At 40.0% G+C, this 14,095-nt stretch overlaps 1 protein-coding gene across 1 annotated transcript; it reads left to right on the forward strand.

The window, feature by feature from the left end:
• Window positions 1-234: 234 nt before the first annotated feature.
• On the forward strand, window positions 235-13,441 carry LIN7C (lin-7 homolog C, crumbs cell polarity complex component). Its single transcript, XM_074918438.1, has 5 exons — window positions 235-287; window positions 5,463-5,581; window positions 6,689-6,760; window positions 7,108-7,317; window positions 9,853-13,441. The coding sequence occupies exons 1-5, from the start codon at window positions 251-253 to the stop codon at window positions 10,006-10,008; spliced, it is 594 nt and encodes a 197-aa protein (XP_074774539.1). The 5' UTR covers window positions 235-250; the 3' UTR covers window positions 10,009-13,441.
• The last annotated feature ends 654 nt before the right edge of the window (window positions 13,442-14,095 follow it).

Genomic DNA, 14,095 nt, shown 5'->3' on the forward strand with positions numbered 1-14,095 from the left:
TTTTCTTGTGAACTTGCCATAATTTTGGGCGGCAGCTGGGCACACAGAGCCAAGAGGAACCGTGTCCCCTTGCCCCCAGGGGCGGGCAGGCGGCGGCCGGGACCCTCGAGGGGAGCCCCGCGCCGGGGCCGTTACCGCCCGCCGGGCCCGCGCCGCCGCCGCGGCCGCCATGTTGCCCGGCCCCGGCCCCGCCCCCGCGGCCCTTCCGGCAGCGCCGCGTCACTTCCCGTGCGGGCCGCGGCGGCACAAGATGGCGGCGCTGGGCGAGCCGGTGCGGCTGGAGCGAGGTGAGCGCGGCTGCGGCCGGGGGACGGGCGCTGCTGAGAGCTTTCTGCTGCGGCCGAGCTGGGCCGGCGGAGCTGCTGCCGCAGCCCGGCCCTCGGCCGCGTTGCCGGGGGTCTGGCCCCGGCTCTCGGGCGGCCTCCTCCGTGCCTCCTCCCCCGGGCTGAGGCCTCGGGCACCGCCGGGCCGCGGGGCGGGCGGGAGCGGGCAGCGGCGGCGGGCCTGCCCTCTCCGGCCTGTCCTCCCCGGCCCGCCGCAGCGGGCCGAGCGGCTCCTCTTCCCCCGCAGGCGGCCCAGAGCAGCCCTGCGGTAGCTGCTTTGAAAATGTTTTCTTTCGCTTCTGGTTCTTTCATTGTGTTGGTGGGACTTGCTGCTTCGGCTTCTCTTGATGCAGCCCCCGAAGGTTTTTCTCGCGTTTCAGTTTGTGGCTGGGTTTCCATGGATGCAGTCGCCCCAGACCTTCTGTAGATGTGTCTGCTGTGCCTCCGCTAGTGTCAACACTTCTGGCAGCTCTTTCCTCAACCTGCTAACTCCTTGGTACTGTTTCTCTCCTGGGAAAACTTGCTCTTGAACACAGCTGAATTCTGAGCTTTAAGTTCAGTCTGTTAGGCTGTGTCTTAGCAATAATAATTTACTTGTTTTTATAGAAGACAACTGACACACGCAGGGATCCCTCGACACTTGTTCATGGTTCAGTTCGACTCTATTACCCTGTCACATTTCTGTTTTCATCCCGATTTGACAGTTTGTAGTCTTAATTTGTATTGTTAGCACTGTGCGGTGTGTAACTAGAATTACTAGGGAAACAGATAAAATACAAAACCTAGTGGGATATTTTTTCTTAGTACGTTTGTTTCTTTTCACCAGGGCTTTTAGGAAACTAATAAATTTCCTTCAGGGTGGTTCTTCGGAAGTGTGCAAGGGCCACAGTAGCTCAGTGAACGCATGCTTATGTAACAATATATATGGTTGGTTTATTAGTGTGTATTCAGGAAAATAGGGATCAGAAAATGGAATTTAAATGGGAAAAGAATACTGAGTACGAGAAATCCTGTTTTTGAGAAGGAAAGCAATTAAGTGGAGTGTAAGTGATTGGATGAGCTGACTTTTCCCACTGGGACCACTGCCTTTGCTCATAGTGCTGGGTGGTTTTTTGTAGATATATAACAAGCTGTTTATACCCACTTTATTGTATTTGGTATTATCACGTGTTACCTACCACAGAATTCACTTCTCTGTTTCCCTACCCCTCCTTCCCATTCCACAAGTGAACCACTTGTGTGAGACAAGGCCTGTAAATAGTGACTTATGTAAGGACTTTGCTTCCTACTCTGAAGCTTGTTAATTAGGGCAGCTGCTTTGGCAGTGGATTAGTTGCTCATGGTAGGTCTGTGGAGTTAAAACCTCAGGCAGCATCCTTCTCCACCTCATTACCCTGCCACTATGCTCCATCTATGAAAACAAACAAATCTGCAGAGTTACTTAGGGATCAGTGGAACAAAGGAGCTATTTAGTCTTCTGGCATATTGGTCTTTTTAAGAAAAGAAGAAAAAGGGAGCACAGTATAATGGACCTACAAAAGCAAGAGCTTTATTTACAGAAATAACCTCTGTTAATTTTATGGGGTTGACTGCAGATAACCTGATGATGAATCATCATCAGCTTGGAAGTGAACATCACTAATGTTGTTGGCGTATAGCATAAGAACAGAGAGAATATTGTAGAAAATGAGCTGATTTTAAATGGTTACCATATGCTTACCATCAGGGCAATTGAAAATTCTCCCCGTCTGTTCTCTCCTCTAAGCTGCATTGCAAACACCATCACCTAAATTCACTGGAGGGCAGGGATGAAACGACATGTAACATTTCTAAGTTATTCTTATGGTTTGGTGGTGATGTGTGATAACTCCACATACACCTTAGGAATCCAGGCTATTTGAACATAAGCAGCGGAGGTGGTTAATCGGGAGTATCTATGAAGATGCTTCATCTTTCCTCTTTCTGTGTTTTGTTAATGCATATGCTTGGAGTGGTGGCATCTTGCTGGCTTTTCTTCTACATTCTTTTAGTTTAAATGTATTTTTTTCTCAGGACTTTAATCTAGTATCCTGTGATCACAAAATTATTTGTGAAGAACAGGCAACTGACATAAAAAGGATGAAAAGATTAAAAGAAAATTTTTTCTTAGTTATGTGTGGATTCTATTTTATGGGGTTTTTTTAATCACCTACTTCTGGAGTTATTTCTACATTGATCCTTGCTGAAATCCATCACTGAAACAGTTCTGTAGTGTTCATTTAAGCCTCTGGTGCTGGACAGTTGGCTGAACTGTACTGTTAATACCATGAGGAAGACAGCTTTCCACTGATCATAGCCTGAGCAGCAATTCAAGAGGAAACACTGTATCAGCAGAATGGTCACCAATATTTTCTTGAAAATGAAAGAAGGTGTGTTTTGCCACTTGTTCCCAGCCAAACTAGTTCCTTTCCCGAGCAGTATTACTGAGAGAGGTTGAATCTTCAGCTTTTGACTAATAGGGCCTAACGCAGATCAGTAGGAGAAAGTTGTGCTCATTTCACTCTGACTGGTATAATGGGCTCCTGTCAACAGGGTAAAACAGAAGAACTTTTGGGGAAAAAAAGGGTCCTGGTAATGGGCTGCCTTGCCTGTATCTACCTGAGTTAGAGATGCAGTGTAATTAAAAAGAGGTCTGTAGAGTGCTGCAGACCCAACTCTCATGCTGTGTTTGTCAGCTTTGCATTTTTATTTTGCAGCAGTAGCTTGATCCTTTGATCTGAAAGCCCTTTTTTATTAAAGTGCATCTTCTGCTTTAGTTTCATCTCAAACAAGTCTAGTTTGGTGTATCCCAGTCATTTTGACAACCTGATTCTGTGCTTTATGAAAGACCCGGCTGGTTCTCAAAGTAGCCAGTTTTAGCTTGGGGTGTAAAATGTTATGTAGTTAAACATTTAGTCTGTAAGGAGATCCAGGTGGGAAATACATCTAGTTTATTGATGAAACGGGGAGGTCCGAGAAAGAGGAGGAATTAACAAATGGAGTCTTCATTTCTGCAACTGCCCTAGACCAGTAGATTGCTGTCACACTTCAAAATTTCTTGCAGTATCCTAATCAAATTTAGATAACAAGTTCATGTATCTTACAGCTTAACATGGTTCATGGGCCACAGACTCAGAACGGCTGCTCAGAACTGTACTCTCCGTGCATGAAATAGTCATTTGTCTGCAAACATCTGCAAGTATTTAAATGGTAGCTGTATTGTAATTTACATGCTTACTAGACTTTTTTAATGAATATATGGAGTGTTGCAGGATTCCAAGTGCTGCTGTTGCCATCGGTTGATCATTTTACTTCAAGCTGTTCAGTGTAAGACTTTGTAAACTTAAGATAATTTGTACTGCTGTTGCTGAACTCAAGGATACTAAGAATATTGGTAATTTTGCATCAGGAAAAGATTGAAAGATTAATAAACAATCACATCTAGAATCTCTAATTTCACAAACTATTTTGTATGTTCAATGAAATTCAAAATGCGTGTTAGGAAAGCTTTAGAAGCATTTTTTCATTCTGTAATTGTACAAGTAGCAAATAATCATGCCTGTGTGAAATGAGTTCTCTGTAGACTTGGGATTAATAATAGCTAAAATTTAGGTTTTGATATTTCTTTGCTTTAGATAACTGATGCTCGTAAAACTTGAAAATGCTTGCCAAAAAATGCCAAGTTCTTACGGCACGTAGAAAGCTTAACTCTCACCTGAAATAATTTGTGTCTTGTGCTGTAGTGATAATACTTGGATGTTCTTCCATGAAGGATGTTTGCAGTCCATGAGGTTAAGTTGTACCTTGTTTAATTGACTGCCCCACCTGATCTCAGTGTAGTGCTTGGTAAGATGTGTCTGACAGATAATTCACAGAAGTGGACAGAACATCACTGTGGGTTGTCTCTCGTCGGTGCACTTCACCTTAATTTCAGAACATACACCCCACTGTCTTTTCATCCTGTTACGTAAATCCTCTATTCTTAAACTTGGCCTTTAGGAGAAGTTCGAGGCTATCGCACGTCTTCTGTGCTGACATGATGCAATTGAGTCAATGCGTATTCACATGAAAAATTATTGCCAAAAGGTTAATTACAGAAAAAAGGAAGTAATGCATTTGGGATATAGCAATGTCCCAGACTTCATCCTTTTCTAAAATAACCTGTGCCTTATTTATGTAGTAGATTAATCACTGCTTCTTTGCCTTTGTGGTAACGAAAGTAATCCTTTCTATCTGCTTTTCTGAAAGACTGTTCTACTTCTGTTCAAGGACTTGTATGATTCAGAATCATCACTAATGTAACACTTTGGAAGTACAAGTGAGGGTTATGAATGTATTCTACTGTTGTAGAGCTGCCAGGAGCATGTCACGTAGCGTTTGATGTCACATTTGATGCCTGTCTTGAGTCGTACTGGTCTGGAATCGAATCCTTCACAGGGAGTTTAGTTTCAAAAAGCAGCATCTGCATTTATGAGAATATGAACAACATGAATTCTTAGGAACAAATTTCTAGGAACTGGAACAAAGATGTTCAGGGTTGAAGATTCTAGACTACAGAGATATTCTCTCTCAGCTGAGAATATCAAAAGGAGTTTGGTGATTTTTCTAAGCGCTTTGGGGGAAAAAAGTAGGTCAGATAATTCTCAGCCCTGTTGTAGGGAAAATATTCACTGTACTCTTGTTGAACTAATTTTTTTTAATATAAAGGGAATGTTAGCATATTTGATGATATGCTAGCTGGTTTTAACAAAATGTTATCCATGCAGTAGGTAAATAATGAAAACACATGAAATATTGGTAGTGTGGATATCAGTGAAATATTTCTGTGTGATTTAAACTTGAAGGAAAAATCAGATTGCTTTGCAGTACGCATATAGCAGTGATACCTCCAGGTATTTTACAGGGTTGGGTTGCTGTGGTTGAATTAACATAAGTACAATGTTTTATTGTAACATTTTGCAGATACAGAGTTTTATGGGAGAAATGAAACTAGTATCTACTTTTAAGGTGTATACGAGTGCACACACACACACTGCTCCTTTCACTTAATTTATTAACAAAACAAAAAACCCTTGAATTTTCTCAGGCATTTCTTATTACTAGTGCTTTATTTTTCTATAGACATCTGCAGAGCTATTGAGTTGCTGGAAAAATTACAGAGAAGTGGAGAAGTGCCACCACAAAAGCTACAGGCATTGCAAAGGGTCCTTCAAAGTGAATTCTGTAATGCTGTAAGGGAGGTAAGTTAACTTGACGTAAGCAATTACCTTAAGTTAAAAACCAGTGTGTTTTATCTTTTCCTTTTTGTGCTCAGTGCAGTAATCCAATTTGTTTTTTTCTAAAAGCTGAATTTTATTTACAGAGCTTAATAGAACAAGACTTATTTTTTAAAAGTTCAAAAGAAAATGATTTGGGGTGGCATAGGTGTATTAAATAAGGGCTTAGGAGCAAAACACTTTTTAGAGGTTATTTTAAGTGTCTGTCCTTACTGGCAGCTAGCTGACTGCCATCCTCTTAGAATGGTAAAATGGATGAAGTACCAACTGCCTCTGTTTCTTTTAAGCCAAATCCACATCACCTTGCACACCACATGGAGGTGGAGCCTTGCACCTCACCTTCATTTCAGATACTCTTTGAGATTCTTAGGTGATTGAATATACCTTGCTATTGCTGTTGGTGCAACTATTGATAACATCTGGAATGATTTAAAAGATCAGTCTTAATGTTTTCAGCCTATCAAGGACGGTGTGTTTATTGCCTAGCAAGTCCAAATGGTTGGCAGGTAGATGTGAGGATGTGGGCTAACCCTCAGTGTAAGCACCTCCTTAGCATTAGTATTCTTAATTGCCTCTGTGTTTTCAATACTTTTTTTTTAAGGTATTGAATTAGTTGCATCAGTTGAAGGAAAAACTGGGGTTTTGCAGGGAGGAATGGGTTGTCAGGAGAGCTTTGAGGAGCTGTGATTTTTTTCATTCATCCTTATTGAAGAGTTGCAACTTGAATCAAACAAGAGAAGATGGTCATCTGTGTCTTCAGTCAGGTGTGTTAGACTGGCCATAAGCATTCCTAAGTTCATGGTGAGATCTGAATGCTGTGGAAGGAGAGATGATGTAGGCTGGGACCTAGATAGGCATGGATTAACTGAGCAGTAAAGATGCGAGAGGGTTGTTTCTTCAGAGTATGGTAAATTTTCACTTGACACCTTGTAGTGGATCAGGTAGTAACTTCGTATTACAGGTGTGTACGTTTTAATCCGCACATTTTTCAGTTGTACCTGATATTTTTGAATATTATTTAAGCAGAAAAATATCTGTTTTCCCCATACTTAAGCTGTTTTGTCTCTAAAGGTATATGAACATGTATACGAAACTGTGGATATCAGCAGTAGCCCAGAAGTTAGAGCTAATGCAACAGCAAAGGTAAATGCCAAACTATAACTTCTATAAAATACAGTAGTTTGTTATTTTAGAAGCAGAAGGTTATTTAAAGTTCAGAAGGATATTATCCAGATGTCTGACAAAATGGATAAGCTTAACAGGTTATTAAAAAGTAATAAAAGACTTGTTATTTTTAAATTTCTTCCGATTTAATTTTATTCTTGGGGTTATAAATTTTTCATGCTAGTGTTGGTATCCAGGGAATTAATCTCATTTGTCTTAATATTTAAGTACTTTGAGATAAAAATACTTATTCGGTCTGCTGACTGTGTCTAGCTAAGGGGTCTATATTTAATTTCTTATAAATAGGAAAATCTTGTTTCTTACAGGCCACTGTAGCTGCATTTGCGGCTAGTGAAGGTCATTCCCATCCCAGAGTGGTTGAACTACCTAAAACCGAAGAAGGTCTTGGATTCAACATTATGGGAGGCAAAGAACAAAATTCTCCAATCTACATCTCTCGAATTATCCCTGGCGGTATAGCTGACAGACATGGGGGCCTGAAACGTGGAGACCAGCTGCTTTCTGTAAACGGAGTGGTAGGAATTGGTTTTCACTTTACGTAGCAGTAACTACTTGCTTCCACGGGGGGGCATACAAAGAATATACATGGCACAAGCTCGATGTCGTCTTTTAATCTTGGCGGAATAGTTTCTTTTTGTCCTTACCAGAACAACTTCTTTAGGTTTCTATAGAGTTGTGTTCATTGAGAGTTCTAGGATTATGCTTTGGTTATCTATCTCAGCTGGGAACTGTACTATTTATGTCAGTGTTTCAGGTTCTGAGGTGTTGTATACATTTAGTCAAAGTATTGTTTTGTGAAATAGTAACTGCCGTTATGGCTTCCTCTTTCATCCAAGTGTCATGATGGAGATTTCAATTAATAGAGTTCTCTGCATCTTCTAAGGTAAGTAGTAAATTATGCTATGTTGTGTTAAACTGAGCAGATTCTCAGTATCCCAGTAAAACTGCTACTGCATAATGGAAGCTGTAATAAGATGGAACTACAAGGTGGTGTTACCTTTAGTTGTATGGTAGGTTTTTTTCCTTCCACTTAAGTGTACTGGGCTTCAAAACCAGAGGCTTTTTAGCATTTTTTTAAGGAGCATGTCTCAAGTGCTGTTGTGGATATTTATTTTTAATAAGTATCCTCTTTCTGAAGAGTTCCAATACAAAAAGCAAAACACAGGTGGCTGCAAAGAGGAGACTATTGACTTAAGGCAGCTGCTACTCAAATGCATGTAAATATCTCTCAAACCCTTTTATTTACAGTGAAGCTGTATGCCATCTTAAAATTAGTGCTTTCATCATTACATCTGCGAACTCAATTTTATTTTAAGACTGAGGGTTGAGCTGAATTCTGTGCTCTTTAACACGAGTGGGTGCATTTGACACATGAAAGAAATAGAGACTGAGTGTCTGTCCTCTGGGAGGTCCCTGCTAGCACAGATCTCTGACATAATTGGCTCCTGGCTATTACCTGAGAGTCCTGCTGTCCTTTTCAGGAGATGTTAAGAGAAGTTCTGGCCATAGTGACACAGCTGTTGTCGGCCTAGCCTTCCTGTTGTTTTGAAACATTGAGGGACAAGCGTAGAACTGTCTTCATATGAGGCCTTCCTCACCCACAGACCCTCTTGCAGAAAACAGAACCACCACTCCACCCAAAACTGAACCTGATCGTCAGCCAGTTGGTACAGCTAATGACTCTGTGTGTGTGCACACACGTATGAATATGCCTGGCTGTTGTAAGCATACAGTGAGTGCATAAAATACTGTTGAGAATGCTAATGTGGTCTCAGAAGGATCATCATATTCTGATGTTTACAGAGGAATCCTGTCATCTTAATACATAGGATAGGCATTTTAACTGTAATTTCTAATTTAATAATGATGATAATTTTTGAAAAAATTGCCACTACTAAGACTGCAGTTAATGTGCCTTCAAACGAGTTTATTTTTTTCAGCTGGGAGGTTTTAAGTGTACTCCAGGATTTTAGGTGTTTTGGTATAATTAGTCACAGAACTTTACAAACCTTTTATTACCAGTTTGAAATAGAACAGCCTACACATCCACTTGAATAACAAAAATAAAACCATTCAAATATATGTGTTGTCTAAGTCTGATAGAAGAGAAATAACTTGGGGTTTTTTAACTGTTGTCTTTCTTTCTGTAAGTAACTTTATAGTAACAGGGAAACCCTCCGATCAACAGGTACATCACCTGCCTTCTAGCTTCTAATAGCACCAGTGGGAGGTAGGCTTGGGGTAGTCCCATCATTGCGTTTAATAAGTTTGGGAGAAATAAGTTTTGCTGATAAAATGTGTGCTACCCAGGAATGTGGATTTGGATGAGGTTGTTGAGAACTGTTGCTTAAAATTTGTAATTAGATGAATCTAACATAACCCTAACAAATCCTGAGAGTCGTTTTAGGAAAGTATTTTTATTCTGTTCTTACTGAGTTGGGTTAGGCTATTTTAATCAGTTTAGAGGACATTAACTTGCATACCTTGCATTTACTGAGAGACTTGTGGAGCACTAAGGTAGGCAACACACCGCATGCTAGCTGCTCTGTTGCAGGTGGCCAGTATGCACTGTCTTTCCTTGTTATAACACAGGATAACATCAAGAATGCAGCTATCTTGCAGTTGTCTGTGGCAACTTATTAGGCAAATTGCGGGCGACTGCTGAATTTAAATTGCATGCCAGAAGAAGAAAAACAATCCTGAATTTTAAATGTATCCTCCTGAAGTTGTTGATCTTTAGGTGTAATTTGATAATTGCCTCACCTTATCCTTATTTCTCTTACTATATGAGAATACAGAATTTAATTGTTCAGCATAAACCTAACCAAAAGTTTTGCACCACTCTGTCATTAATACTAATTAGTATATCTATCATCACCTCTCATTGATTTGCTTAAGAATAAATCCTGAACTTGGGTGACATTGTCCTTGTGCCATTGTAGAATACTTCAATATTTGATTATATAGAAGTTGTACAAAAAATGAAAAAAAAAAAATCTGTTTTCAGTGTATCTTGACTAATACTATACTTAATGGTTTATGCTTTGCAGAGTGTCGAAGGGGAACACCATGAAAAAGCAGTAGAACTGCTGAAGGCAGCTCAAGGAAAGGTTAAATTAGTTGTGCGTTATACACCAAAGGTCCTGGAAGAAATGGAGTCGAGATTTGAAAAAATGAGATCGGCAAAACGCAGGCAGCAAAATTAACATTGTATGCAATAACTCAAAAGAGAAAATATATTCCATTTACATTTTATAGTTTGCTTTGTGACTCAGTTGATCCAGTGCCTGGGCTACAGAAGACACTGTCCTGTTCATAGAATCACAGAATGATTGAGGTCAGAGGGACTCGTGGTAGAGATCATCTGGTCCAACCCGCCTGCTCAGAGGAGGGTTTGCTAGAGCAGGTTGCTCAGGACGCTGACAAGCTGGGCTTTTACACATCTCCAAGGATGGAGGCTCCAGAAGATCTCTGGGCAACCTGTTCTAGTGTTTTGATCTCCCTCGCACTACGAAGGTCTATTCTTATGTTTAAATGGAGCTTCCTGTTTTTTTTTTTTTGTGCCCATTGCCTCTTGCCCAGTCACTGGATGCTACTGAGAAGAGTCTGGCTCTTTTTTTACTCCTCCCTGTCAGGCATTTACACACATTGGTAAGATCAGCCCTGAGCCTTCTCTTCTCCAGGCTAGACAATCCCAGTTCTCTTAGCTTCTCCTTCTCTGTCAGACGCTCCAATCATTTAATCACGTTTGTGGCCCTTCACCCAACTTGCTCTTGTATGCCCATGCCTGTATGGAACTGGGGAGCCCACAGCTGAGCCCAGCACTTGAGTTGTGTCTCACCAGAGCTGAGCAGAGGGGAAGAATTGCCTCCCTCACCTTCCTGATGCAGACCCGGAGATGTGCAAGGGCACGCAGTGGCTTGTGGTCAGCTCGGCATCATTCTGCCCAAGGCTGCTCTGCAGCTACTCAGCTCTCCAGCCTGTAACTGGTGCATGGGGCTATTCCTCCCCAGGTGTAGGACTTTGCACTTTCCTTTGCTGAACTTTGGGATTCTTGTTTTCCCGTTTCTCTAACCTGCTGAGGTCCCCTTGAGTAGCTCGCTGAGAGTGTGCTCTGTCCCCTCGCCCGTGGTGGTAATGTTGAGCAGTGCGGGCCCCAGGACAGGCCCCTGGGGTGCTGCAGTAGTGACTGGTACCCACCAGGACTTTGTGCCTCTGAGCACCACACCCCTCGGCAGTGCAGACATTTTTAGAATGTTTTCGGTCTCCATGTGTTTCACAGTTTAAGAGGAATGTGTACTTTTAAAATAGTCTAAGATACCCTGAAAAAGCATGTATTTTGATATTTCTATTGATTTTTTTATAAGTCTCCTTCATGTCAGACCTTTAAGCGTGACTTTACAGATTTTTTCAAAGGCATTTAATAAGTCATATTTGTACAGTTGGCATCCCTTTTTTCTTTTGGCATTATCTTACATAGAATCTGCAGGTTTTTTTGCTAACTGATTTTAGAAAAAAAAAAAGATTCTTATGTAGCAGTATTTTGGCACTTTTCTTAAGAATATGTTGTATATCAACTACAAAACCTAATCATGATCTACTGTGTAGCTGATGATACCAGATTTTGTAATGTTTTGGTGAGTACATTATTTTTACACTTCAGCTAAATTGTAATTCGTTACTCTGGAAATTGTATTACCTCGCCTGTAAATAATTTACAGTTAGCGTTGTCATATAATGATTTTGTAATAGCTGACATTTACAAATTTGCAACGATCATTCCTGTAACTTACATTATTTTGTACTAATTTTAAAGCAGTTAAGGGGAAAAATGTAATTGTGTATGCAGTTCTGGATTGACTCTCTAGATGTATTTTTATATTCAGAAACAGAAGATATATTAATGCAGTGCAAAGGAATTCCAGATGTTTCCCTGACTTTCTGCTGTTTAAAAGAAATATTCATCTTAATTGTCATACCTCTTTTGCATTTTTAGTACGTTCTATTGTAGTCGTATCTACAGACTGACTGTATTGATCTTGGAATAGTTGGTACCTAAATTATTGATGATTACTTTTATAAGAGTAAAATGTTCTAAGGCTTATATGCCAGGTTACCATGACATGTGAACTTGTCTGGGGGTTTATTACTGACTGCTTCTGTCTTGGAGGATTCTTGTTTGTACTACAGAAGTACTACGTCATCACCATTGCTGTAAAACTTTATGTGGAATGGTGCTCTGGTGGTAATATGGAAATCTCCAGCTATAAGCAGTGATTAATGTCTTATCTCGAGCATGGTTGATGGTGGCATAGTTTTTTCTGTGCCATTTTGAAGAAAATTTCTGGACAGAGGTCTGCTTCTTAGCATCTACCAGGTTTGAGGCTCTACTTGTGTAGTTTAGGTTTCGGGGGGGCGGGGGGGTGTTTTGTTGTTTTTTTTTTTTAAGCTTCATCTTTTGGTATATATCTAGAATTAACTTGATTGTCTACTGGGTGTCTGTTCACTTGTATGGCAGCTATGAGTGCATCCTAATTGACTGTTAGTAATTTGATTCTTAGAAGCTTAAACTGAAAAGTGCAGTTCTTACTATGTGGCTAATACCTAGTCTTTTCACATGGAGCAGTATGATCCGTTGTGAAATAATTGAGTATGTGAAAGAAAGGAAGAGGTTAGCGATCTAAAAATGACAGCATGAAGTTTGTGCTTTGTCAGTTGATCTATTGGAAAAATTAAAAATGTGATTGCTACAGGCAAGTGAGAAATGTGATTGCCTTCTGCATGTTTGTAAGCATGGTAAGCCTGCAAAGAGAAATCTGGATTTTAAAGATACTGATAGTTTGAAGATGCAGTATCAATATTTATCAGTTAGATGACATTGAGCACTGAATTGCATGGTTGACTCTGTCACAGGCCTCTTTCAAAAGGCCTCATATTACTGATACAACCATGTTGTGGATTTGTATATTTTTAATGGAACAACTAATGTTTGAAGTATCGAGACCAAAATCACTAGTTAGACCAATTGTGGATGTGTTTTAATTTAATTGTAAAATAGTAGAGATTTGTTTTAGAGCTATATATAAATATATATATATATTAAAGAAAAGTATGGATACGAGATAGAAATGAGCGTTTTAAAACCTGTATCCCTTGTGTTGCCGAACAAAGAGGTGTGTTTTGTTACTCTATGGAAATACTCTAGTGCAGCTAGAGTTGCTGAATGCAGTCACGTTTTCATTCTGAATTGTAGCATTTGGATACAGTTTGTCAACTACTACAAAACGTAGGGAGGTGTATCTGGGCATATAAATTGTACGTGTAGAATTTAATAAAAAGTTTTTAAGTAGCAACAAAAAAAAAATCCAATAAACAGACAACTCATTAACAGTCATCGTTAATACTACGGAAACCTTATAATATTAAGGAAAGGATGGATTAAAATATGCCAAGAAACTTGATCTCTGTTACTACTGAGCAGTGCCTGTACTGTGTTGATATACAGTCCCTACACACTTGGCATACTTGGGTATGCACACAGATTGAGGAGAGGTATTGTTTCTGCAGATAACTTCTGCATCTATGCTGCTGTGAGGGATCTTTGGGTTTTATCAACAGAAAAATAAAAGTTAAATTTCATGTGCGTTGTGTTTGTGCGCTTTTTTCTTCTGACTTTCTGAGTACTGTTTTTAGACTGCTCTAACGGGGTGTTTATAATCTCTAGGGCATAATATAACCACCCTGCATGTGTGTGGGTGTCCGAAGAGAAAAACTTTAAATCCGTTATTAGTTTGTTCTCCTGATTGCTTATGGATCTTCCTTTTTCTATCCCAGTGTTTTGTGGTTTGTTGGAGAAAATCAGAATGCTATAAAGTATCTAGAATACCTTGGGCCTCCTGCCTTTTTGAGACATCCTTAGTCTCAGCTGTGTGAACTCAAATGATGCCTATTACTCCAAGTCGGATGTTAGCTTTTAATTGAGACAAGTATCTCAAGTAATGAGATGTTGAATTTCTGTAATTCCTTGTTTAAAGACCTTGTAAGGTTGTCAGCCCCTCAGAAAAATGTGCCTGGAGTTACGAACTGAGATAAAGGTAGGAGGAAAATACTTCAGTTGTGAATTTAAAAAGACTTGGGTTTTTTCAGGTAGGTAGGCTGGACTGCAAATTGAAAATATATGCAAAAATATTTATGTGAATATTTTTATTTGATCTAGAGGATTGATAGCACATGAACTGGAAATAAAAACACCTTTTCAATTTTACTTTAAAATCAAGTATTTTCCATGATCTG

This window comes from Athene noctua, chromosome 14 (assembly GCF_965140245.1).
Source record: "Athene noctua chromosome 14, bAthNoc1.hap1.1, whole genome shotgun sequence".
Lineage (NCBI taxonomy): Eukaryota > Metazoa > Chordata > Aves > Strigiformes > Strigidae > Athene > Athene noctua.

Coding starts and splice junctions, on each gene's coding strand:
- LIN7C (XM_074918438.1), top strand. CDS start 251: ATGGCGGCGCTGGGCGAGCCGGTGCGGCTGGAGCGAG. Junction 5,582..6,688: donor TCTGTAATGCTGTAAGGGAG/GTAAGTTAACTT, acceptor TTGTCTCTAAAG/GTATATGAACATGTATACGA. Junction 7,318..9,852: donor TGCTTTCTGTAAACGGAGTG/GTAGGAATTGGT, acceptor TATGCTTTGCAG/AGTGTCGAAGGGGAACACCA.